The sequence below is a fragment of the Oryctolagus cuniculus genome, chromosome 2 (assembly GCF_051225735.1).
Source record: "Oryctolagus cuniculus isolate XC-2025 breed Fujian yellow rabbit chromosome 2, ASM5122573v1, whole genome shotgun sequence".
In the NCBI taxonomy this organism is placed as follows: domain Eukaryota; kingdom Metazoa; phylum Chordata; class Mammalia; order Lagomorpha; family Leporidae; genus Oryctolagus; species Oryctolagus cuniculus.
Genome location: NC_142868.1, coordinates 92241180 through 92265616, shown reverse-complemented (window position 1 = coordinate 92265616; position 24437 = coordinate 92241180). Strand labels below are relative to the sequence as shown.

Sequence of the window (24437 nt, the reverse complement as noted above, 5' to 3'; positions counted from 1 at the left end):
ATATTGTGGGAGAGCAGATGCATAGAATAAGTCTTAATTTGAGTAACTTGGACTAGTCCGAGTTGCTCCCCACAGTTCCCCCTTTCTTTTTATTTTTGGCGTTGATACGCGCCTGTCTTCGGTGCCCCGCGGCACACACTCTGCTCTGCTTGCTGGAGTTGCCCACAGGTTCTTACAAGCCCTATCAATCAGGCAAACCGAATCCGGGTCCTCTCTTCGCCATGTTGTGAGGAGGTTTTTAGGCGCTGATGCGTGCCTGTGTTCGGTGCCCTGCAGCGCATGCTCTGCTCTGCTAGAACTGCCTGCAGGTGCTTACAAGCCCTAGCAATCAGGCAAACCGAATCCAAGCCTTCTCATTGCCGTCTTGTGGGGAGACTTATTGATGTTGATTCGTGCCTATCTTCAGTGACCTGCAGCTCATACTCTGGTCGAGCTGCCTGCTGGTGCTTATCACCTAATCAGGCAGACCGAATCCAAGCTCTCTCATTGCCATGTTGTGGGGAGGCCTTATTTTTCTCTATTTCTCTATCTCCAGGCATTCCTATCTCTCCTATTTTACTTCTATCTGCCAGCATTCCTATTTCTCTCATTTTACTTCTATACTTCTATTTCTCTTATCCCTGCGGCTTCCCGGCGCCCGCCCTGAGGCTGCTTCTCAGCGCCTCGCCCCGCGGCGGCTTCCCGGCTCTGCGTGGCTTCCCAGCTTCGCGCGCTCCGTGGTCTCCGTGCCCTTTGCGCCCGCACCAGGGCCTTAGCGCCAGCCCTGCGTTCTCTCTCTACTTGCGCCTCCTGCGCTCTCCCCGTTCATGCCCCACGTGCTCTCTCTGCACGCGGCGGCTTCCGCGAGTCACACAGCCTAGCTCACGTTTCCGCCACTGGTATTCAGTCTAAGTTCCCCGGGCTAACCTGGCGAATTCAACCTAGCTCACGTCTCTGCTTTGGTTTGGCTTCCCGTCTTTTGCTCCCCGGGCTAATCTGATGGATTCCAACCTAGCTTACGCGTCTCCGCCTCTGGTTTTAGCTTTTCGCCTTTTGTTCCCCGGGCTGACTTGACAAATCCCAAGCTAGCTTACGTCTCCGCCTCAGCCTGCCCCCGCAGCTTCATTTTCCCTAACATTTTTCTCTACCTGGTATGTTTCCTAACTTTTCTTCCAACAATATTCCCCTCTCATTTCTCCTGGCTTCTCCCCACAGTCCGTATCCGAGTCTAAGTTTCTTCTAGGTTTCACTTTCGCTTTCAATCTCCTAGCTTCCTCGCCATAGTCTGCATCCAAGTCTATGTTTCCTCCAGCTTTCACTTTCGCTTTCAATCCTAACTTCTTCCGGCACTTCTTCCGTCCGGCTTTTCCCTAGGCTCTTACCTAGTCTCTCTCTCTGATATTTTCCCACTTCTTCCCCCTTCTTCCCTCCTAGGTTTCCTATCCGAGTCACGGCACCATTATGTCGCTCCCCGTCTTCATGGAGGAATGACACAGGACCCTGCGCTGTTCTTTTGTCTGCTCGGCCCTTCCCGGGTTTGCTGCTGGTTCTTCCCGGGTTGGCTACCGACCCTTCCACCTCCATGGAAGGGCGGTTCCCCCTGCCACTTTCCCCACTTCCGCGGGGGAGCGGCACACCGCCGGCCGGCTCTCTCGGGGGCTGCTCAGGTGTTATTCGGATAGATGTTCCTGGTGCATGTTGTCTCTCTCCTCCTTTATAGTCCTCTTCCACCAATCCCAACTCTGCTACCCACACGCTGAGTATGCTGCTCTCCTCCAATCAGGAGCAGGATCAGCTCCTGCAGGTCACTCAAGTTGGCGAGAGACAGCTGCGTAGAAGCTGTTTACTCCTCTCCCAGCGCCATATTGTGGGAGAGCAGATGCATAGAATAAGTCTTAATTTGAGTAACTTGGACTAGTCCGAGTTGCTCCCCACAAATATGGTCTCATCTTTATGAAACACCACCAAAACACCATATCTTTGAATTCTAAAATACTTCACTTTATCTCATGTAAATGGACAACTTCAGGAAGTCATCAGTTCCTTATACTTACCGTATCAATGAATAAATCACATGAAAATAAACATTCTAGAGGAAAAGACAGTGACACATCCACTACACCAGAAATAGAAATACGAGTCTTGTAGCTGAGGCCACATATTAATTAGATGACCCAACTCCTGCATACTGCAGCTCAGAAAATAACTCATGGTTGGGATTTTTTGTTTTAATGTCACATTATCATGAATATTAAGAAATGGACTAGGAAGCTCTATAAATAGCTAAAGCCAAGCACACTTATTTCCTTATCCTCTATTTAGAAAATCTGAATTAAGTTAAATAGAGAAGCAAAACAGAGCAAATTTAAAATATCACTGTGAATACAAGTAGGTATAGGCTACCAAGTATTTTAACACACCTAAAACTCAAGCTAAAAGAAAAGATAATGATGACTAAATTAAGAGGTGAGGAATCCATGTATGTATGTATGCATGTATGTACATTCATAGGAAAATGCTTCAACAGGAGTTGGAATCATTCTGTTCACTGAAAGTTATCTGAAACAGTTGGCATACACAGGAAGGCAGCGATCAGCGTAAATAATTAGTGGAGAGACAGTGTATACAAAAACTTCCCTCTATTTCAGTTCCTTCATGAATAAAGAGAATGAAAGCATGAATCCCAAGCCTTAAAGTGGAAAACTAGTGTCAAGAAGGTAAATGCATAGAGAAGTGTGCAGTGTTGTGGACTAGAGCCCAAGAAGAAAGTTCTGAAGACTTTGGCCTACCTGATACTTCCTTCCTTCCCACTCTAAAGTGAGCCAGCTGGTCAATAAACCCCACGCATATAATCAGAACTGTTTCCTCTTTCATTGAGAGGTGAGGCCTATTGCAAAAATTAACATATTGAAATGGTAGAGAAAACTCATATCAACTGACTTCATAATCAGTCATTAAGTCTGTATTATTAAATGTAAATAGGCAAACAGTAATCACAAGATATCTGAGGAAAATCCATTCCACAGACACACACACACACACACACACACACAAATGCAAAGACGATGGAGAGACCAAAGAACAAATAATAAATGGTTGACAGAAATCTAGGCAACTGAAAATTCTACTTTAAATGCTCACTCTCTCCTAAAACAAGGGAAACAAAAGGAGCTATAAGTCATTTTACCAAAGACTGGCTGTGTTACCAATACTTCTAGTCAATTTGTTCCTATTTAGACACTGAGAAACCTAACACCTAAATTGTAAAGGTAAAGCTTCATGTACACTCTTCATACAAAGAAACAGAGAAAGAGGAAAAGAAAAAAACAGTTAATGTACATATAAATAATAAATACAAGTGCTATAATCCTCATTCCTATAGAGAATTCTTGAATAAGAATTATTAACTGACATTTGTTACATCTCTAGTAGACTTTCCCTTACATATTTCTCTTATCTTCATTGGTTAACATAAATTATCTACCCTGTTGAGTGGTTTACATCTTCATTCTTGGAAGGTTTGGGTTGTTAGTGGCCCAACCTATATCACCATAATCTTCTGTTAACTTGTATGTGGACAAAGAGGCACACCAATGAATTCATATTGCTTTCCAGAATCATTTTTCAGATAAACGAGTTCACAGTTACAGAAATGGAAAGTATAAGTTATTAAAGTGAGTTATAACAGTTAACAGAGACAACTTGGGATTTTGTAACTGTGCAATTAGGATAAAGCAGACACTAGCCACAGAATGCCAACTTCATAGATTACTATTTCATAGATGATTCCATTATATATCTTCAATAGGCTAAAATGGTAAAAAAGTCAACATAATACAGTATCAACAAAAATATTCTTACGAAATTAATGTTAGATTTATATATCCATCCATGACAGAGTAATAGGTTCTACAATTTTTTGATAGTGATAAGCAAATAGATAAATGAAGTGTTTGAAGTAACAATTTCAGACATTAGAAATTAGGCAGCATGAGACCCTGATATTTAAAAGAAGGAAAACAAAGGGTTAGAACTAAAATTATCCTGACTTTCTACCTGTATTCCAGTGCAGGAAGAATTACAGCATGGCAGTCTTAACAGGCTGAAGTGGCTAGAGAAGGGAGCTAGCTAGAGAAAAGTGCCAGAAAGTTTGCATGGTGATTGTCTTGTTTCTCTTTGGATAATAAGTTATGCATATCTAAGGAAAAACTTCAAAAGACTAGTTAACAAGAGGAGTTACCTAGAGTACAAGATGTAGCTTTGGGTCAGAGGAGGAAATAAAATCGTTGTCTCCCACATTCCGCAAAGCACAGACTGCAGCAATGTGATACTATCTTTACAAAGGAAGCATGGTCAGAATGTCCATGGGGACAGAAATGCCTGCACATCCCCTTCTCTGAACCCCGCAGACATTCCACCATGGAATCAAAAAGGACCATGGCCTAACAAACCCAGCCAGATCCAGTGATAACAGTGGTCCCATAATTTCAACATGAGCAGTCACTGACCAGGACAGGTTTAGCATAGCAGGGCACATCCTCTTCCCAGCATTTTAGAAGCAGGGATACTTTGACTCAAGACTTGGAACCATATCTCATTACTTCCTTCCCTGCAAGTCATAAGCAACACACACTGCCCTGGACTCACAATGAGGTTTCAACTCACCCTGGTTAGAATGGCTCACATTCAGAAATCTACCAACAATAGATGCTGGAGAGGATGTGGGGAAAAAGGGACACTAACCCACTGTTGGTGGGAATGCAAACTGGTAAAGCCACTATGGAAGTCAGTCTGGAGATTCCTCAGAAACCTGAATATAATCCCATCATAAAACCCAGCCATCCCACTCCTTGGAATTTACCCAAAGGAAATTAAATCAGCAAACAAACAAGCTGTCTGCACCTTAATGTTTATTGCAGCTCAATTCAAAATAGCTAAGACCTGGAACCAACCCAAATGCCCATCAACAGTAGACTGGATAAAGAAATTATGGGACATGTACTCTATAGAATACTATACAGCAGTCAAAAACAACGAAATCCGGTCATTTGCAACAAGATGGAGGAATTTGGAAAACATCATGCTGAGTGAATTAAGCCAGTCCCAAAGGACAAATATCATATGTTCTCCCTGATGGGCGACAACTAACTGATCGCCAAAGGGGAAACTTGTTGAACTGAAATGGACACTATGAGAAACAGTGAGTTGATCAGCTCTTGTCCTGACTGTTGATGTACAATGTAATACTTTATCCATTTTAGTATTCTTTTGTTCTAGTACCATTGGTTGAACTCTGTAATAAACACACAATTATTCTTAGGTGTTTAAATTTTAACTGAAAAGTGATCCCTGTTAGGAATCTGGAAAGCATTATGCTGAGTGAAATAAGCCAGTCCCAAAGGGACAAATACCATATGTTCTCCCTGATAGGTGACGACTAACTTAGCACCAAAAAGGAAATCTGTTAAAGTTAAATGAACACTATGAGAAACAGTGACTTGTTTAGCCCTTGCCCTGACTGTTGATGAACAACTTAATACGTTATCCCTCTTAGTATTTTGTTTGTTTGTTTGTTCTACTTAATACTTTTGGTTGAATACTGTAATCAATACACAGTTATTCTCAAGTGTTGAAACTTAACTGAAAAGTGATTTCTGTTAAATATAAGAGTGGGAGTAAGAGAGGGAAGAGATGTGCAATTCGGGACATGCTCAAGCTGACTTACCTCAAACGGTAGAGTTAGGAACATACCAGGGGATTCCAATTCAATCCCATCAAGGTGGCATATACCAATGCCATCTCACTAGTCCCAGTGATCAATTTCTGTTCACAATTGATCATACTGATAGGACTAAGAGCCAAAGGGAGCACATAAACAAGACTAGTGTCTGCAAATACTAGCTGATAGAATAAAAAAAGGAGAGAACAATACAATATTGGAAGCGAGATACACAGCAGACCCATAGAATGGCAGATGTCCTGAACAGCTCTCTGGCCTCAGAATCAGCCCTTAAGGCACGCGGATCTGGCTGAAAAGCCCATGAGAGTATTTCAGGCATGGAAAGCCAAAACACTCTGGCGAAAAACAAACAAACAAACAAACAAAAAAACCTACATGAAAGATCTCTGTGAGTGAGATCCCAGTGAAAAGAACAGGTCATCAAAGAAGGAGGTACCTTTCTCTGAAGGGAAGAGAGAACTTCCACTTCGACTATGACCTTGTCTAAATATGATCAGAGTCGGCGAATTCAAAAGGCTTCCATAGCCTTGGTGACTCATGACAAGAGCCTAGGGTGATTACTGAGGCCATAAACAAGAGTGTCAATTTGTTAAGTCAACAACAGGAGTCACTGTGCACTTACTCCTCATGTAGGATCTTTGTCCTTAATGTGCTGTACATTGTGATTTAATGCTATAACTAGTACTCAAACAATATTGTTCACTTTGTGTTTCTATGTGGGTGCAAACTGTTGAAATCTTTACTTAATATATGCTAAACTGATCTTCTGTATATAAAGAGAATTGAAAATGAATATTGATGTGAATGGAAGGGGGGAGGGAGAGGGAAAGGGGAGCGTTGCAGGTGGGAGGGAAGTTATGTGGTGGTGGTGGGGAGCCATTGTAATCCAAAAGCTGTACTTTGGAAATTTATATTCATTAAATAAAAGTTAAAAGAAAATAAAAAAAAAATAAAAATTCCCATACAACCAAAAAATTATAAACAAAAAAAAGAATGTCTGCAAATCTGGTATCTGTTGCTCAAATAAGTCAGAGAATCTGTAAACTCCAGAGTAGAATTAGGTCTTAGCTACAGTAGCTTTGGGGTTTGAGAGGTATGCATTGCAGCCTCAGAGTCAGAATCTGAAACACTGGCCAGCAATGGACTGGTTGCATAGCTGGGATCTTGAATGCCAGTGTGGGTGGAACAGTTATGGCTGTGTGATAAAAGATGCATACTTGGGTTGGCAATTCCAGCCTCAGAGGAACACAACAGTGACTGCTCTTGGGGTAGTGCTGGGGTATAGCTGGTTCCCTCTCCAGGGCATTGGGGGAAATGACCTTTGATTATTGCAGTAGCAACACATTTCACTGTTTTATGTAGATCTGACTACATAAAAGATCACAGTGGAGATCACAGTGGCACCTGGTGAGTGGATGACAGTGATAGCATCTTCCCTTATGCTTTGTTCCTAACCATCCCCAGACACCTTACACACGCTGTTCTACTGAACAAATCCATCTGAGTTGTTTTTCTCTATTTTGTTCCACTCTGTTGTAGTCTCTTAAATGGCTCCTGGAGGTCTCACTAGGCTATTTTCCTCCGTAGGATATTGTTATGATTGTGGGGAGGGGCTGGGAATGTACGTGCATTTGTAAGGGTAGGAACAGTGGAGTGTCCTAAAAAGCTCACCCACAAAAAAGGAGACAAAAAATGAAACACCAACTTATAGAATAGGAGAAATTTTCAAAACAGTGATCTGATAGTTAATTTCATCAAAATATGAATAAAATCTTGTTTTAAAATGGGGAAAGGACTGAACAGAAATTTCTGTAATAAAGGCCTACAAATCACTCACAAGTATATGAAAAATTGATCAACATCATTCCTCATTAGGAAAATGCAAAACAAAACCACAATATCAGCTCATATTTGTTGTAATTACTATTATCAAAAACATAAGACTGGTATGTATGAAAAAGAATATGGAAAATAATAGCCCTTTTACACTGCTGGTGAAAGTATGAATTGGTACAGTTGCTAAGGAAAACAGGAAGAAGCTTCCTAAAAAATTAAAATAAAACTCCTTAATATTCAGCAATCTTACTAGTGGGAATACATTCAGAGGAAATGAAATTAATATTTCAACCAGATATGTAATTATCATGTTCATTCTCATTTTTCACAACATCAAAGATTTGGAAACAATCAAAATTTTTGTCAATAGCTGAATGGACAAAAAACATGTTATATGGATAAACACACATGCATGCACATGTGTGCAAACACACACACACACATACTGTGGAATACTATTCAGCCTCAGTATAGAAAGATACATTACTATTTGTAACATATACATGGATGAAGTTGTAGGGCATTATGTTATTTGAAATAAGCCAGAGGGATACTGAGGAAAACATTGTTACACACTGTATTAGAAACCCTAAATTTGCTGAGGGTAGAACTTAAGAGCTTTCTAAATGGTAATTATGTGATGAATATTTTGATTAGCTGAATTGTGGTGAATGTTTCACAACGTACATGTATATCAATACATCAAGTCATTCATCCCAAAGCATACAATTTTTGTCAATCAGAGGAAACTACTTAGATGTATCAAGGGATATTACCTCTTCCAAATAAAGATTCACAACGTTGATCAAGATCAGGGCAATCTCCATCATAACACATTAACCTGCCACCATTACATAACTGTCCATTATGTATTGTTATGTCACGTGGACAATCTGCTGTCTGTCCATTACAATACTCAGGGATATCACATTCCCTATTCCGACTGGCCCTGCAGAGATGATTGTCTCTCCTAATCTAATGGAAATTAAAATTAAAAATAAAGCATTACATATAATATTGTTTTATAATTTTTATTCAAAGTTGTGTCAATTATTATATTCTAATCCATTTATTCAGTAATATCTGCCAGTATCTTTGGTAGAATCACTTTAATAAGTTAAAAATTAATTGATGCTATCAACTAAAAGGAGATAAGACAAATGAACAAAACCAAGTATAACAGAAATGTGACATAAAAAACAAAGTTCTATTTGTGTCTTCAATACAAGAGAGGAAAGATCATTTTCAGGTTCAAAAAATTATTCCTTTTGGGTGAAAATATTGTAATAGCCAATTTATAAATTCAACTACTAAAAATACAATCTGTAACTGTGAAATACAAATGATATGGCAAATGTGAGACACAAATAATAGAATGAACAAAGGGAAGCAGAAGGGTGATTAAAGAAGTTCTTGAAATATACAGGTTTTTGAAGAACAAGAAACATAATGTTAGTCTTTTACTCCTGGGTAGCTTCCAGTCAATTAACTCTTCATATATATACATATATATATAATTATGAAATCTGATTATATAAAGAATTTTAAATGAGTATCTATAAAACATACTTCTTAATAGATTATTTCTTTTTTTTGATTTACTTTATTTATTTGAAAGACAGAGTTACAGAGAGAGGTAGAGACAGAGAGAGAGGTCCTCCATCTATTGGCTCACTCCCCAGATGGCTGCAATGGCCAGAGCTGTGCTGATCCGAAGCCAGGAGTCAGGAGCTTCCTCCAGGTCTCCCACATGGGTGAAGGGGCCCAAGGACCTGGGCCATCCTCCACTGCTTTCCCAGGCCATAGCAGAGAGCTGGATTGGAAGTGGAGCAGCCGGGTCTCGAACCGGCACCCATATGGGATGCCGGTGCTTCAGGCCACAGCTTTAATCCACTGTGCCACAGCGCCGGCCCCTGATTATTTCTAATTGACACAAAAATATTATAGAAGTAAGAATATAATCATGTGATCAGGAAAAGAACTGTTCAAGGACAGTCAATAATGCAGAATCGATGGTAGGTAGTTCCACAGAGTTATTCTCATAGGAGTAACTTCTTACACATATAATGAAAGGGCTGAAAAGCAAAATGAAGAAATCAAACTGTTCACCATACTAACTAAATCATGATCATTCAGTCAAAACATCTTTAAATAATAGGACCGCAGCTTAATTTTTTTGCTATTTTAAAAGTGTACTTTGAGTTTCACTCATTAAACATTTTTGTTAAATGTCAATGTCTTTTAAAAACATACTTATAGATATTTACTGTAATCAGTAATTTTTATTTATAGAAAATCAATACAGGGTAGGATGAATGAATAACTTTTCATTTTAGTGAAGATCTTCAGTACTCAAGAGTTCTTTAATATTTCTATATCATAACTTAAAAAATAACATCAAGATAGTGAAAATATTGATAACAGAAAGAAGACACAACACCCGCCAGAAGTTCACAAACTTAGAAACGTGGTTCTAAATATTTTATCTTTTCTTTATTTAAAACCATTCATTTTGAATTATAGCTTAAGATCCAGTGTTCTAAAATATCCTACACGAGATTTATTATCTTCTCAGAAAAGTTAATAACCATAATCCTTACACGGCATTGCAGACAGCATTCTCCTTCAAAACACTGTATATTTACTTTTGGTCTGCAAGTCCTAGGGTCGCAACAATTGTCAGGTCCACATTCCTGTGAATGAATAAAATATACAAATAAAAATATATCATTACAAAAATATAAAGTTTGGTAGGAGTAATATTTGCAAGGCTTTAGTTATGAATTTGGAGGAGATATGAATATTGTGAACATTTACATTTTTGACATCTTTCAACAGTTAAAATATTAATGTAAGATTTTATTTCAGGTCATATGAAGTAAATGATACTCTACTTAACTTCTTAAATCCAACTAGGAATTGTGAAAAAGACATAAAATGATTTTTCCAGCTATTTGTTAATAGGCAATTCTCTCTAGAGAAGAGAATCAAATGTAAAAAGCTCCAAGTCATCAGCTTTTCACTTGAAGGTATTTTCCAAAGAAAAGTGTGATGATTTCATTGACTTGAAAAAACAAAAATGTCCCTTTGATGAAGAATTGCTGGACTAAGAAAGAAGTATAGAATTCTGCACAGTGTCATCACTGCACAGGTTTAAAGATGTACTAGCCATTGCAGAAAAGCTTATTTAAAAGTGAAGAAAGCATGATTATATCAACACAAGCAAAGGCAGATAATAGGCAAAAAAAGAACCTTCATGAACTCTGGGACAGTATAAAGCAGTTTAACGTGTGTGCAACTGGATTTTCAAAATTGGGGCAGGGCTAAGTATTTTAGGGGGTTGGAGGCAAGAAAGTATGTGAAGAAATTATGGCTTAATTTTTTTGTTGTTGTTGCTAAATTTGGAAATAAGCTAAGAACCTATAGATCCACAAGATTCTTCTAATATCAACCAGGACAAATATAAGTAGAACATATATGCATTTCAAAGTCAGTTGCTGAAAAAAGAAAAGAAAAAATCTTGATATAGCCAGAAAAATAATCTACTTTTTGCACAAGAAAATAAGGATACCACAGACTTCTAGACAAAAATAAAAAACCATGACAACTATAATGTCCTCTTTAAGAAGCCAATAGAAAAATATATCCCTGTATAGAATTCTAAAAACAAGAAACATATTTCAAATGTTATTACATGAAAATATTTTCAGATAAATATCAAATTCATTGCCTATTGATCTGTACTGTAAAAATTGCTATTCAAAGTTCTGCAGGCTGAGAAAAGATGATTCAAGAAAGAAACTCATGTAGTGACAAAGGGATCCTGAGACAGGGTTAGGAAAAAGAGTGTACATTAGGAGAATCTCAACAAAAGATGAAGAGGGATGATATGGCATGTATGGAAAATGCTAAACAATCACCAACCCCTTACACACTCACTGACAGTGATGGGGTGCTGATTCAAATATGACAGCGGGAGAATGAAATAACATGGAGAGACCAGCAGCTCTTGATTCTCTCCTCAGCATGGGGAGCTTTTGTCGCTTATTGCAAATAAACTCACTTTCAGTTTTACACTCTCTTTTTTTCTTTTTTGAGGAGCAAGGCCACAAACCATGGGAAGCAGCCCCTCAACCAGGATGGGACATACTGTTACCAAAACAAGGGATCCAGCTTCTTACTATTTTTTCTTTAATCTCACTCAGTATGCCTCCACTGGAATGGACTCCAGATGGGGAGGAGTGACTGTTGACCACACGGCCTCCTCTTTGGACCTGCAGTCTGGAGAGCTCCCACCCACCCTCTCCACTGCCAAGGCTAGCCTGACAGAACTCCTCTGACCGGAGAAAACTTCTTTATCCTCTCCCCCATGAGTGGGAGGCCTTTATAACCTCAGAAAATTGGGCAGAGCCCCCATTACCATTGTATTGTTCAGGCCTCTGGTCATGGCACAAATATTCCTGAGAGCTGCCTCCAGTCTTTTATGTAAAACACTGACCATATTCTCAGACTGCTAATGTTTGCAGACAGGACCTGACTTTCATTCCATCCAAAGCCCACCTAATTATCCACCTGTGTGCTTCTGGAGAGGTGGGGAGTGCCTTATATAAAGACAACTCTGTGAATGGTCCATTTTACAACTCTGTCTCCTGGAATGGGAGTACCTGCATGGTCTCTTACCCCAGCCATGGCCAGTGGGGCTCAGAATGGGACTATGTCTTACTCTAGGGCCCCTTTCCTCTCTCTCAGTTGTCCCAGTCTGGGCCTGTGTCAGTCCTTTCCCTCCAAGCCAGGGCTGCTTGGGTCATGTTGCAGCCCTTCTTAAAGAGAAATTTGGAGATTCCAGGAAGGCTGAATAGAAAAAAGACATACTGTTTAGACAATGAGAAAACAGAGAAAAGCCAGGGAAGTGTTTTCCCAGGGGAGAGTTGGACAGAAGTTCACAGAAGAAAGAACAACATGAAGGTGTGATGTGCAGCAATGAGTGCAAACACAACACACAATCCCTGTAGCCAGGAATTGGAGGACACAACAGCTTTGCAAAGTGAGGTGAGAGCATACTGTGGCAGCCCATGCCACTGGTGATATTACCAGAGGGAGAGCATTATGGATTGAACTGACCAGAGTTCCCTGGTCACAACCAGCACACAATTCTGGGTATTCACTGAAAGAGTGGACACTCCACTAAACCACAGAGGAATATTTCTTTTTTGTAAGATTTATTTATTTATTTGAAAGTCAGAGTCACACAGAGAGGGAAGGAGAAGCAGAGAGAGAGAGAGAGAGAGAGAGAGAGAGAGAGAGAGAGGTCTTCCATCCACTGGTTCACTACCCAATTGGCTGCAATGGCTGTAGCTGTGCCGATCTGAAGCCAGGAGCCAGGAGCCAGGAATCAAGAGCATCTTCCAGGTCTCCCATGTGGGTGCAGGGGCCCAAGGACCTGGGCCATCTTCTATTGCTTTCCCAGGCCACAGCAGAGAGCTGGATAGGAAGTGGAACAGCCATGACTCGAACCCACGCCCATATGGGATGCTGGCACTGCAGGCGGCGGCTTTCCTGCTATGCCATAGTGCTGGCCCCAACAGAGGCATATTTCAAAGATTAAATCTAACAGAGGAGAAAAACATGACTATCTCCACAAATGCCAAAACTAAATGCAGAAACTCAAGAAAAAAGAATAAGAAAGATAACACTTCAATATTAGAATACAAAGATGAAGAGCTTGATGAACTGCCTGAAAGAATAATATTACTCAGAAACAATGAGAAGCAGATTTGTGAGTTAAAGACATCCACACATGACATAGAGGAAAACTTTTCCCATGTGATTGAAATTTTGAAAGAAATCACACTGAAATATTAGAAATGAAAAATTCGATATCTCAAATTAAATTACAGTGGAAAACTTAACAATAGACATGATGAGGCAGCAGAAAGGACAACTGAGCCAGAAGACAAATCTTTGGTAATAGCTCAGTCACACCAAAAAGAGAGAGGTAATTTTAAAGACTTTAAACAATATTCAAGATTTAAAGGAGACTATCAAATGACACAGCACACAGATCTGAAGAGTTCCTGAAGGTGTGGACAGACAGAATGGATTAGAATGTTTGTTCAGAAAATATCCCTAATTTGGAAAAACAAAGGGATGTACAAGTACACAAGGCATATAGAAATCCTACTAGACATGACTAGAAGAGATCATTACCACAACACACAATATTCAAACAGTCAATAATAAAATGTAAAGAAAACATTCAAAAATTTGTATAAGAGAAATTCCACATTACTTTCAGAGGATCTCCAATTAGACTCACAGCTGATTCCACATTAGAAACCCTAAAGGTTGGGAGAGAACAGCAAGACATAGTCCAGTTCTTAAAAGGAAAAAAAAAATTATCAACCCAGACTACTGTACTCTACAAAGTTCTCATTTATGAATGAAGGTAAAATAAAGACCTTCCATAACAAACAGAAATTGAAAGAATCTGTCAACATTCATCCAGTCTTATAAATGATGCTTAAGGTTGTTCTACTCATAGAAACCCAGAAATATAGTCATCATCATGAAAGAATGCGAAGGCAGAAAATCTCCCAGTAAAAGTACAACAATTATCCAAAGCAAATAATAGGAATATTTATGGAATAATGGTAAGGCCAGTGGTTACTTATCCATAGTAATGTTGAATGTAAATGCTCTAAATTCTCCAATAAAATGATACAGACTGGCTGAATGGATTACAAAAAAAGACCCATCACTTTCCTGCCAACAAGAAACAGACCTCATCAAAAAGAAACAAACTAAGTGAATGGATGGAAAAAGATATCACATATTATTATAATGCAAAACAAGAAGATGTATCCATCCTAATATCAGACAAAATAGACTTTAACAAAAAACTATTATGGATACAAAGAAGGGCATTAAGTAACGATTACGGGGATCAGTTCAACAGGAAGTTGTGACTAAAATAAATGCATATGCACCCAATGCCAGAGCACCAGGTTAATCAAAATAAATGTTAATGGATCTAAATGGAAACATAGACTCCAATACAATAATAATGGGGGACTTCAACCTCCACTTTCATCAATGAACAAGATCAACTAGACAGAAAACCAACAAAGAAACAAGAGATAATTATTATTATGAAACAAATAGACCTACTGATATCTAAGAGCCTTTCATCCCACAGTTGCAGAATAAACATTAATTTAATCAATGCATTCAAATTTTTCTAGGAAAAACCATATGCTAGGCCATAAGGCATATCTCAGAAAATTTAAGAAAAAAGGAAATTATATCAGGCATCTCTTCTGACAGAAATAGAAAGAAGTTAGAACCTGCCAACTCAAGAATCTCTAGAAAATATGCAAATATGTAGAATGTACAGCATGCTCCTGAAGGAACAAAAGATATCAAAAGGGAACTCAAAAATTTCCTAGAAACAAATGAAGAGGACAATAAAACATAACAAAATATATGGAATACATGGGGCCGGCGCCATGGGTCACTCAGTTAATCCTCCGCCTGCAGCACTGGCATCCCATATGGGCGCCAGGTTCTGGTCCCAGTGGTTCCTCTTCCAGTCCAGCTCTCTGCTGTGACTCAGGAAGGCAGTGGAGGATGGCCCAGGTGCTTGGGCTCCTGCACCTGCATGGGAGACCAGGAGGAAGCAACTGGTTCCTGGCTTCAGATCAGTGCAGCATCGGCCATAGCGGCCATTTGGGGGGTGAACCAATGGAAGGAAGACATTTCTCTCTGTCTCTCTCTCTCACTGTCTAACTCTACCTGTCAAATAAAAAATATATGGAATACAGCAAAAGCAGTGCTAACAGGGAAGTTTATAGTAATTGAAGAAATTATAGCAAGAAATTTGAAAGGCATCAAAGTATATCAATACATCTCAAATATCAATACATCTCAATGGTCTAGAAAAACAACTAACCAAACCCCAAATTAGAAGGAGGAAAGAAATAATAAAAATTGGAGAAGAAATAAAGAAAACTGAACCCCCAAAACAATACAAAAGATGAATGAACTGAGTAACTGCCTTTTTGAAAACATACACTATTTGCCCAACTAACCAAAAAAAAAAAAAAGGAGAGAGAGAGAGAAAGAAAGACTTAAATCAATAAAATCAAAAGTTAAAAAGGAGTTGTAATAACAGATAAGATTGTTATAAAAAATCAATAAAGTCAGAGGTTAAAAAGGAGTGTAACAACAGATAAGACAGATAGAAAAAAAATCATTAGGAGCTACTACACATAGCTATATGCCAACAAATTGGGAAACCTGGAAGAAATGGATAGATTCCTGGACATATACAATGTACCAAAATTGAATGATGGAGACATAGAAAACCTAAACAGACAAATAACTAAAACAAAGAATGAATCAGAAATAAAGACCTTCCCAACTAAGAAAAGCCAAGGCCTGGATGGCTTCACTGTTTAACTCTACTACACTTTTTTAAAAGATTTATTTATTTACTTAAAAGGCAGAGTTGCAGAGGCAGTAGCAGGAGATAGAGAGAGTGAGAGAGAGAGGCTTTCCATTCGCTGGTTCACTCCTCAAATGGCTGAAATGGCTGGAGATGGGGCCAATCTGAAGCCAGTAGCATGGAGTTTCTTCAGGCTTCCCACATGGGTGCAGGGGTCCAAGTATTTGGGCCATCTTCTACTGCTCTCCCAGTCCATAGCAGAGAGCTGTATCAGAAGTGGAGCAGCTGGGACTCGAACCAGCATTATTATGGGATATCACCAGTACAGGCGGCAGCTTTTCCCATTATGCCACAGTGCCAGCCCCTCCACTAGACTTTTTTTTTAAGATTTATTTATTTATTTATTATTTGAAAGGCAGAGTTACAGAGAGGCAGAGGCAGAGAGAGAGAGAGAGAGAGAGAGAGAGAGAGAGGGAGAGACATAGAGATAGGTCTTCCATCTGCTGGTTCACTCTCCAAATGGCCATAACAGCCAGAGCTGGGCCAATCCAAATCCAGGAGCCCAGAGTTTCTTCCAGGTCTTTAATGTGGGTCCAGGGGCCCAGGGACTTTGGCCACCTTCTACTGCTTTCCCAGAACACAGCAGAGAGAAGGATCAGGAGTGGACCAACTGGGACTCGAACCAGTGCCCATATGGAATGTCGGCACTGCAGGTAATGGCCTTAACAGCTATATCACAAGTCTGGAACTGCCTCCACTACACTTTTAAGGAAGAACTAATTTAAATTATTTTCAAAGTATTTGAAGTAATTGAAAGGGAGGTACCCCTTCCAAGCTCTAATAGACTAGCCTCATCTTAATTTCAAAACCAGAAAAAGATACAACAGAGAAAGAGAACTATAGACCAATATCCCTAATGAACACAGACAAAGAAATCCTCAACAAAATACTAGCTAATTGAATACAACAACACATCAGAAAGATCATTCACATGGTCCAAATGGGATTTATTGCTGGTATGCTGGGATGGTTCAACATTCACAAATCAATTACTGAGATATATCACATCAACACATTGATGAATAAAAACCATATGATTATGTAAAGAAAGCATTTGATAAAATACAACATCTGTTCATAACAAAAACCTTAAGCAAATTGTGTACAGGTAGAAGAAACATTCCTGAATACAATCAATGCGAGTGTGACAAATCCTCAGCCAGAATCTTATCAAATGGGGAAAAGCTAGAAGCATTTCTAGTAAGATCCAGAAACAGATAAAGATGTCCACTAACACATCTGCCATTCAATATAGTACTCAAAGTTTTAACCAGAGCCATTACACAAGAAAAACAAACCAGAGGAATACAAATTGGAAAGGAGGAAATCAAATAATCCCTATTTGTAGATGACATGATTCTATGCGAGGGGAATCAAAAGGCTCTGCTCATGAAAGTGTTTGGTAAAGTGGCAGTATATAAATATAATGCACAAAATCAATCATACTTGATAGGTAGATAGTGATATTGCTGAGAAAGAACTTCTAAGCAATCCCATTCACAATAGCAAGAGAAAAACTAAATACTTTAAAATACATTTAACCAAGGGAGTGAAAGATCTCTACAATTAAAATTATAAAACATTAAAGAAAGAAATTGGAGACACACAAAAATGGAAAGTCTTCTATGTTCATGGATTGGAAGAATTAATATCATCAAAATGTCCATACTACTGAAAGTAATTTACAGGTTAAATGCAATCCCAATCAAAATACCAATGACTAAATAAAAGTTAAAAAAAATACCAATGAAATTCTTCTCAGATCCAGAAAGAAATAATACAAGAATTCACATGGCTACTCAAGAGACCCCAGATAACTAAAGCAATCTTACAAACCAAAAACAATACCAGAGGCGTCAAAATACCAGATTTCAAGAAATACTACAAGGCAATTATATACAACACAGCCTCATGCTGGCAAATATATATACATACATATATATAAAAATATATAATATGTATGTATATATGTAGGTATGTATATATACACATATATGTATATATACACATATATACACACACACATATATATATGTATATATATATATATATATATTTATCATTGGACAAAAGGAACAGAATAGAAATTCCAGAATCTTTCCACACATCTACAACCAACTTATCTTTGACAAAGGAGCTAAAATCATTCCCTGGATCAAAGACAGTCTCTTCAACAAAAGGTGCTGTGCAAACTGGATCTCTGCATACAGAAATATGAAACAGGACCATTACACCTCACACAAAAATATATTCAAAACGGATAAAGGACATAAATCTATGACTTGACACCAAGACCCCTTGGTGTCTTGTCTCAAGATGCCTTGATGTCTAGTCTCAATATAAGAATCCTTCTTTTTTCTGGAGTTTGTCCAGGATCAGACAGTGGGTTTTTCACCTCCTTTGTCTCCAGAGGTGTGTGGCACTTAGCGTCGGGGTAGAGTGAACTCCCTGAGCACCAATGGAACACTTGTTCCATGGGGAGTGGCTCTCCCCTTGTATCCAAGGATTCCAACCCTGGGAGCACAATGATACTCAGTGGGCACAGGAACTTCTCTCAGGAGCACTGCCCATTGGAACAGGTAAGAACCCAGGTTCAATTGATTTGGAGGACCTGCCACAAATGGCAGAAGGGGAACCTAATCAACTCCCAGAGTTGCCTAGTAATCTTGTAAGACACTGGAGTAAAGCACCAAGATGAAATCACAACTCTAAGGTACAGGTTGGTGACATGTTACTGTTAGTGCAGATGGTGACATAGGTCCTTGTCTCCATGAAAAATGAATAACTAAATAACTAAATAAATAGTTTTGATGTAAGACAGAAAACTTATAAGCAAGGTTCCATGGCTTAATGGGAAAAAGTGCACCTAGCAGGCCAGGTAAAATAGGTTCTTGTCTCTGTGCAAAAAGAGTTGTGATGTAAGAGAGTGGTAAACAAGGTTACATAGTTTCATGGAAAAAAATACACCAGGTAGGCAGCTCAAAAAGCTGAGAACTTAGCACACAATCTGTATTCAGACTGGGATTATAAATGAATGGAGTCCAGTTCTTCCTGTTTTTTCTCCTTCCCCTCCTCAATTTCCTCTAGGACAAAAAGTTTACTCTGTAAATTAATTAAAATTACTTCTAAAATGTTAAAGGGGCTCTCTTGACTCAACTGAGCCTCTGACCTTGGGACTTTTAAATGGATCCATAAAACTCTCAAATTATCAATACGGTATGAAATTGATATATATCATTTTGTTTTTACAACCTAAAATCCATCATTAGGTTATAAAACCAAACTTTTGTTGCGCTTGCATAAGGGCCTAAATGGTTAACCCCACTTCCCTCCCCGTTGGCTGTGGCTTCTTTAAAAGAGAGAGAGAGACAGAGAGAGAGAGAGAGAGTTAGTTTAAACTTATTTTTTCCTCTCTTTGGCTTGTGGTGTGTTAACTCTACCCCTTTGCTGAGAGTGAAAGAGGAAAGTTACCTTTCCCTCAGCCTGGGGCAGTGATACTTAAATGTAAGTTTAATGTCTCCTAAATCTAAGTTAAAAATCTCCAATGGGCTTCTCATCCATGTGGCACACTGGCCCTTGGCCCACAGTCACCTTTGGGACCTGTCTTGCAACTGCCTGAACATGTTTGAGAATTAGCTCCAGGTATCTGGCTGTTGACTAGTTTTGGCCTAAGGGGCTTGTTAGGTTAAAAAAAAAAAAAAACAACTAGGCTCAAATTCAATCTAAAATTTAGGAGACATACTGGATAAATAACAATCTCACACATAAAAAGCCAGGGTAATGATTCTTGTGCTAATTTGGTTCAGCTGTAACTGGATATTATAAATATAAAATTCACTTAAAAAAAAGAGGTACTGTTTTACAGCAACACTGCCTGTCTTCCTGGGACATAAAATCATTTAATAGATCTCAGGTTGATATCACTGATTTCTAGTTAGAGTTGTTTTATGAAAAATAAATTCCATATAAATGTAATTTTGACCTTACGGGTCATGTTGTTCACATGACCTGATCAGGCCAGGATCTCACCACAACTTGAATTTACCAACACAAATAGCCAATGTCAATCCTTTTGACACATGGAATATGAGTCACGTCACTTTTACACAAAAATTAAGAAGGTGCTGGTACAGGCTAGCTGCCACAGCCTACGTGGATGCCTGTTGTGAGAGTGAGAGTACATGTTCAATGATAGATACATGTGTAAAGTGCCTCAGAATTGTAGCCTCCAACTGTCCTTCTTGGGGTGTGTTTCATGGACCACTTGGCAAGGTACTGACAAGATCACACTCATCCAAAAGGGCAGTGCTCTATCAGACTGTCATTTGGGATCCTGTAACCCAGTTAATTTCACCATCTTCAACCTAAACAACCCAATGGGTCCTGGGGATATTCTATTCCTATTTACACATTAAACTTCATCATCAGGTTACAGGCTGTTGTCAAGATTATAACTAATAAAGCTGCAAGAATTCTCAATATATTGGCCAAACAACATACTCAAATGTGCAATACTAAATACAAATATCATCTAACCCTAGATTATTTAGTTGATTCTGAAGGTAAATTTTGTTAAAAAATTAATCTAAGCAACTATTATATACAAATAGATTATGAGGACAAGATCATAAATTACTACTGATCAAATGCAGAAGGTAACCCATGTTCTGTTCCAGACCTGGAAATGCTAAAACTCCAGAGACTTGTTTGGAGAATGGTTTTTAACTTTTAGTGGATTCAAATCTCTTATAGGTGCATAAGTATGATGTTCAGGGCTTGTCTGACTTTTACTGGTCTTGTGCCTTTTTTTATAAAAACTGTCTCTAGCTCATAAAGATCTTAGCTGGGGAAAAAAGAAAAACAGCTACATGTCACAATGCTATAAAAATTTCAGTCTGTAAACAAGGAAGATGCTCTCTGACCCAGAAGGGTCCTGAACATTGAAGAGGGGAATGTGGCAGAGGCCTCCGACTTTTAATTAAACTTGTTTCTAACTGACATGATTAAAGCTGTGGTAGAAACTTCCCAAGGTAGGAGAAGAGAAAGGAAGGCATCTATCCTGGGAATGAAATGTAGTTGTTAACTGCTTGCCAATGAATGCTTCTTCAACTGCAGCCCCTATCTGCTCATGTGGAGCCATCTCAGGTTCTGCTGTTAGTACAAATCAACAATGTTAACCCTGGTCAGACAGCAAACAGCTCAGTATGTGTGTGGAAGAAACATCTTCAGTAACCACATTCACATGCTTAGTATCCTATCCATCCTGTGGCCACCAAGTAACACTAGAATATCCAATCAAATGCATGCACACAATCATATAAAGAAGACAAAGAGGCTAAAACCAATTATAAGGAAATACCCTTCTATGTTTAGGGCTCAGGATTTTGGATAAGAAATTACATCTGGGCATTTTGCTGGCATAATAAAAGACTATTTCCTATTAAGAGGTCTTGGTTTTCTTGTCTCAATACACGAATCCACCTGCTCTAACATAAATCCCCTTTCTGTGCACCACCCAACTGTTTTCGTGCATCACCCAAACTCAGCTTCAGAGCACTATGAAGTCTCCCTCCCCTTTTTTATGTAGTGGAAAGTACATGTTCCACAATGTTGCAAATGTAGAATCAACACCAGCTGTAAATATTCAATATGGCTACAGGATGATTCACAATGATAACCTTTGCATCCTAATAAGGTTATTATAATAAAGTTACTATGGGAGCATTCCCACTCATTATGCACCTGATGCCATAACACTTCCAATGTTTCAAATAAGGGCAAGGAAATGAGTGATCCTCAGGACATGTCCCATACTCCAACCCCTTTTAGAATATTCAGTTAAAGCCCAATCTTGACACTACCCCTCAGTGCCTCCAGTAATACGAAAGGAGAGCTTGAACATTGTTGAGGTGTCCTTTTTGTGTGTGCAGTTTGGATTTTTGTTTCTCATTCTCTCTCTCTCTCTCTCTCTCTCTCTCAAGCTTGCCTTCAGTTATTTCCTGAGTGTGTACTATCCTTTTGCCTTTGGATAAGTACTGCTTTTCTGTACACTTTTATTTTCCCAACTTGTATATAAATTTCTTTAAAAACTGGAAATAGAATTGCCATATGACCTAGCAAATCCACTGTAGATATATATCCAAAAGAAATGAAATCATGGTATCAAAGATATACCTCCTCCATCCTGTATCACAGCACTGTGCACAGCAGATATGATATGGGATAAACCAAGGTGTTCATCATCAGGTGAACTAATGAAGAAAACGTTATACAACACAGACACACATATGCATAGTATAATGGGCACCAGTCTTTCATAAAAAGGAATGAAATTCTGCCTTTACAGGAAATGGATAGACTGAAGGACATCATATTAAGTGAAATAAGACAGATGCAGAAAGACAAATATGTAATGTTTCCCTTATAATTAAAGCTTAAAAGGAAAAAAAAAACTCAATCTGAACACATAATATAGATTACCAGAGGCTGTCATGGGTGGGATAGATAGAGAGTGCCAAGATTTTTAAAAAGTAGGGGAAGCTGGGTATGGTTCATTAATTAGGACCAATACATCATAATAGTATAGGATGTTAAAAATGGGGAATCTAAGTGTGGAACATAAGAGAACTCTTTGTACTATTTCACAATTATCATTTTATTAATTTAAAACTATTCTGAAATTTTAAAATAGTTAATTTTTTATACCTTAAATAGAAGGGTTCTAGTAAAAAAATACTCTTGAAGAAATAAATAAGCAGTAATAAAAATATAGTTACATTTTAAATTGTTTTAAAAAATAAGGGAGGGCTTGTTCTACCAAATAGTTAAACAGCATAATTAAAACAATGTAATGTGAGTAGAAGTCATTCAACACTATGATTGTAACAAACCTCATAAATTTCTACCTATCTTTAATCAAGGGAAACTACCATATTTACAGCAGATTGCCATGAATGCTGTATGATCTGTAAGTATTATAGACTAGGATTTTGCATTTCATTGTACTATTTGGACTTTCCAATGAGACGAATGCTAAAATTACCTCATGTTGAGATTGCAGTATTAACAGATTCCCCCCACCACACTACTGATTCCACTGTGAAGTAAAACCCTAATGGTCAAGTGATGAGCTGTTGACACACTAATCTTCAATAAACACATACAAATACACAAAGTTTAAGTAGAGATTGGAAAGATATTATTCTTATATGTTTAATTTGAAATAAAAAAGCACTTGCTAGATTCCCTTATTGCCCTATCTTCGATAATATTTGTAGTATATTTAAAACTTTTCAAAGCATTTATTAAAAATAGATCAACTAAAATAACAAACTTATTACTTAACATTTATAGCTATAAGACTTACTTGCACAGTTCCACAATCACAGATTTCTGAGCCCTCTGTTATGCCATTGCCACAGACTGCTTTCGCCTGTCTTTGTATTTGTGGTTTATTCTGAAGACAGCTGGCACCCTCATTTGAAATGAAACTTTGAAAGTCAATCAAACTGCAACTGCTAAAAGTCTTTACACCACTGGATGTCCTAAAGATTAATCCATAAAATGTCATTGCCAATATACTTCTGCAAACATAATTCTATATTACATACACAAGTTTGAGATAGTCAAAATTTAATAAGCAGTAAGAAATATTAACAACATGTGCTTAGAGGCCAAATTCATTTGGCAGGAGGTCATATGATTTTGGTCACTATAATATACATCTTTATTTTAAAAAAACTAAGTGCAATTCAGTAACAAAAATCAAATAATGTAATTTAAAAACAGGCAAAGGACTTCAACAGATATTGCTCCAAACAAAAATTAACAGCCAACTAGCAAAAAAATTAATTCCCCAAATTATACTCTGCTTAACCCTGAACTTCCTCATACATTTCAGAGAAACTGTATATTTTATTTAATTACAGACATTTACTATTAATAAAGACAACTTTAGAGACTATATCCATATTCTGTGTGTTTTTGTTTGTAGTAAAAATCTATAAGAAAAGGAGGAAACTGGCATTAATTGAGCATCTATGATATCATATATTTGATTATTTAATCCTTACAACAAAGTTCAAAAGTCAGTTCGTAAACTAGCAGAATGAGTACTCACATAGTTATTTTTTGGATATAAATACCACATATTTAACATATTTTTAAATTATATAGATACTATCTAAAATTTTGATATACACAAAAACCTTAGAATAATACATCACCTCATAATTTTCTAAACTTTTAAAATCTTTTTTGTTAGCAATGTTCAAATATCAGTAGAGTACAAACTATTGCCACCAGGCTGCACAAGTGTACAACTGCTGGGATATTGATTCCACCTATGTTTCCATCAACTGATGAATGAAAAAGAAAGTT

At 38.1% G+C, this 24437-nt stretch overlaps 1 protein-coding gene across 1 annotated transcript in view; it reads right to left on the bottom strand.

Moving 5' to 3' along the window:
* LOC138843052 (disintegrin and metalloproteinase domain-containing protein 32-like) overlaps positions 1-24437 on the bottom strand; it is a 144992-nt gene that overhangs the window by 38669 nt on the left and 81886 nt on the right. Inside the window, exons 12-14 of the mRNA XM_070068586.2 lie at positions 23425-23602; positions 10156-10248; positions 8332-8530 (exon numbers count right to left, since the gene is read on the bottom strand). Of these exons, the coding sequence (XP_069924687.1) occupies positions 8332-8530; positions 10156-10248; positions 23425-23602 (470 nt within the window). The remainder of the gene's footprint in view (positions 1-8331; positions 8531-10155; positions 10249-23424; positions 23603-24437) is intronic.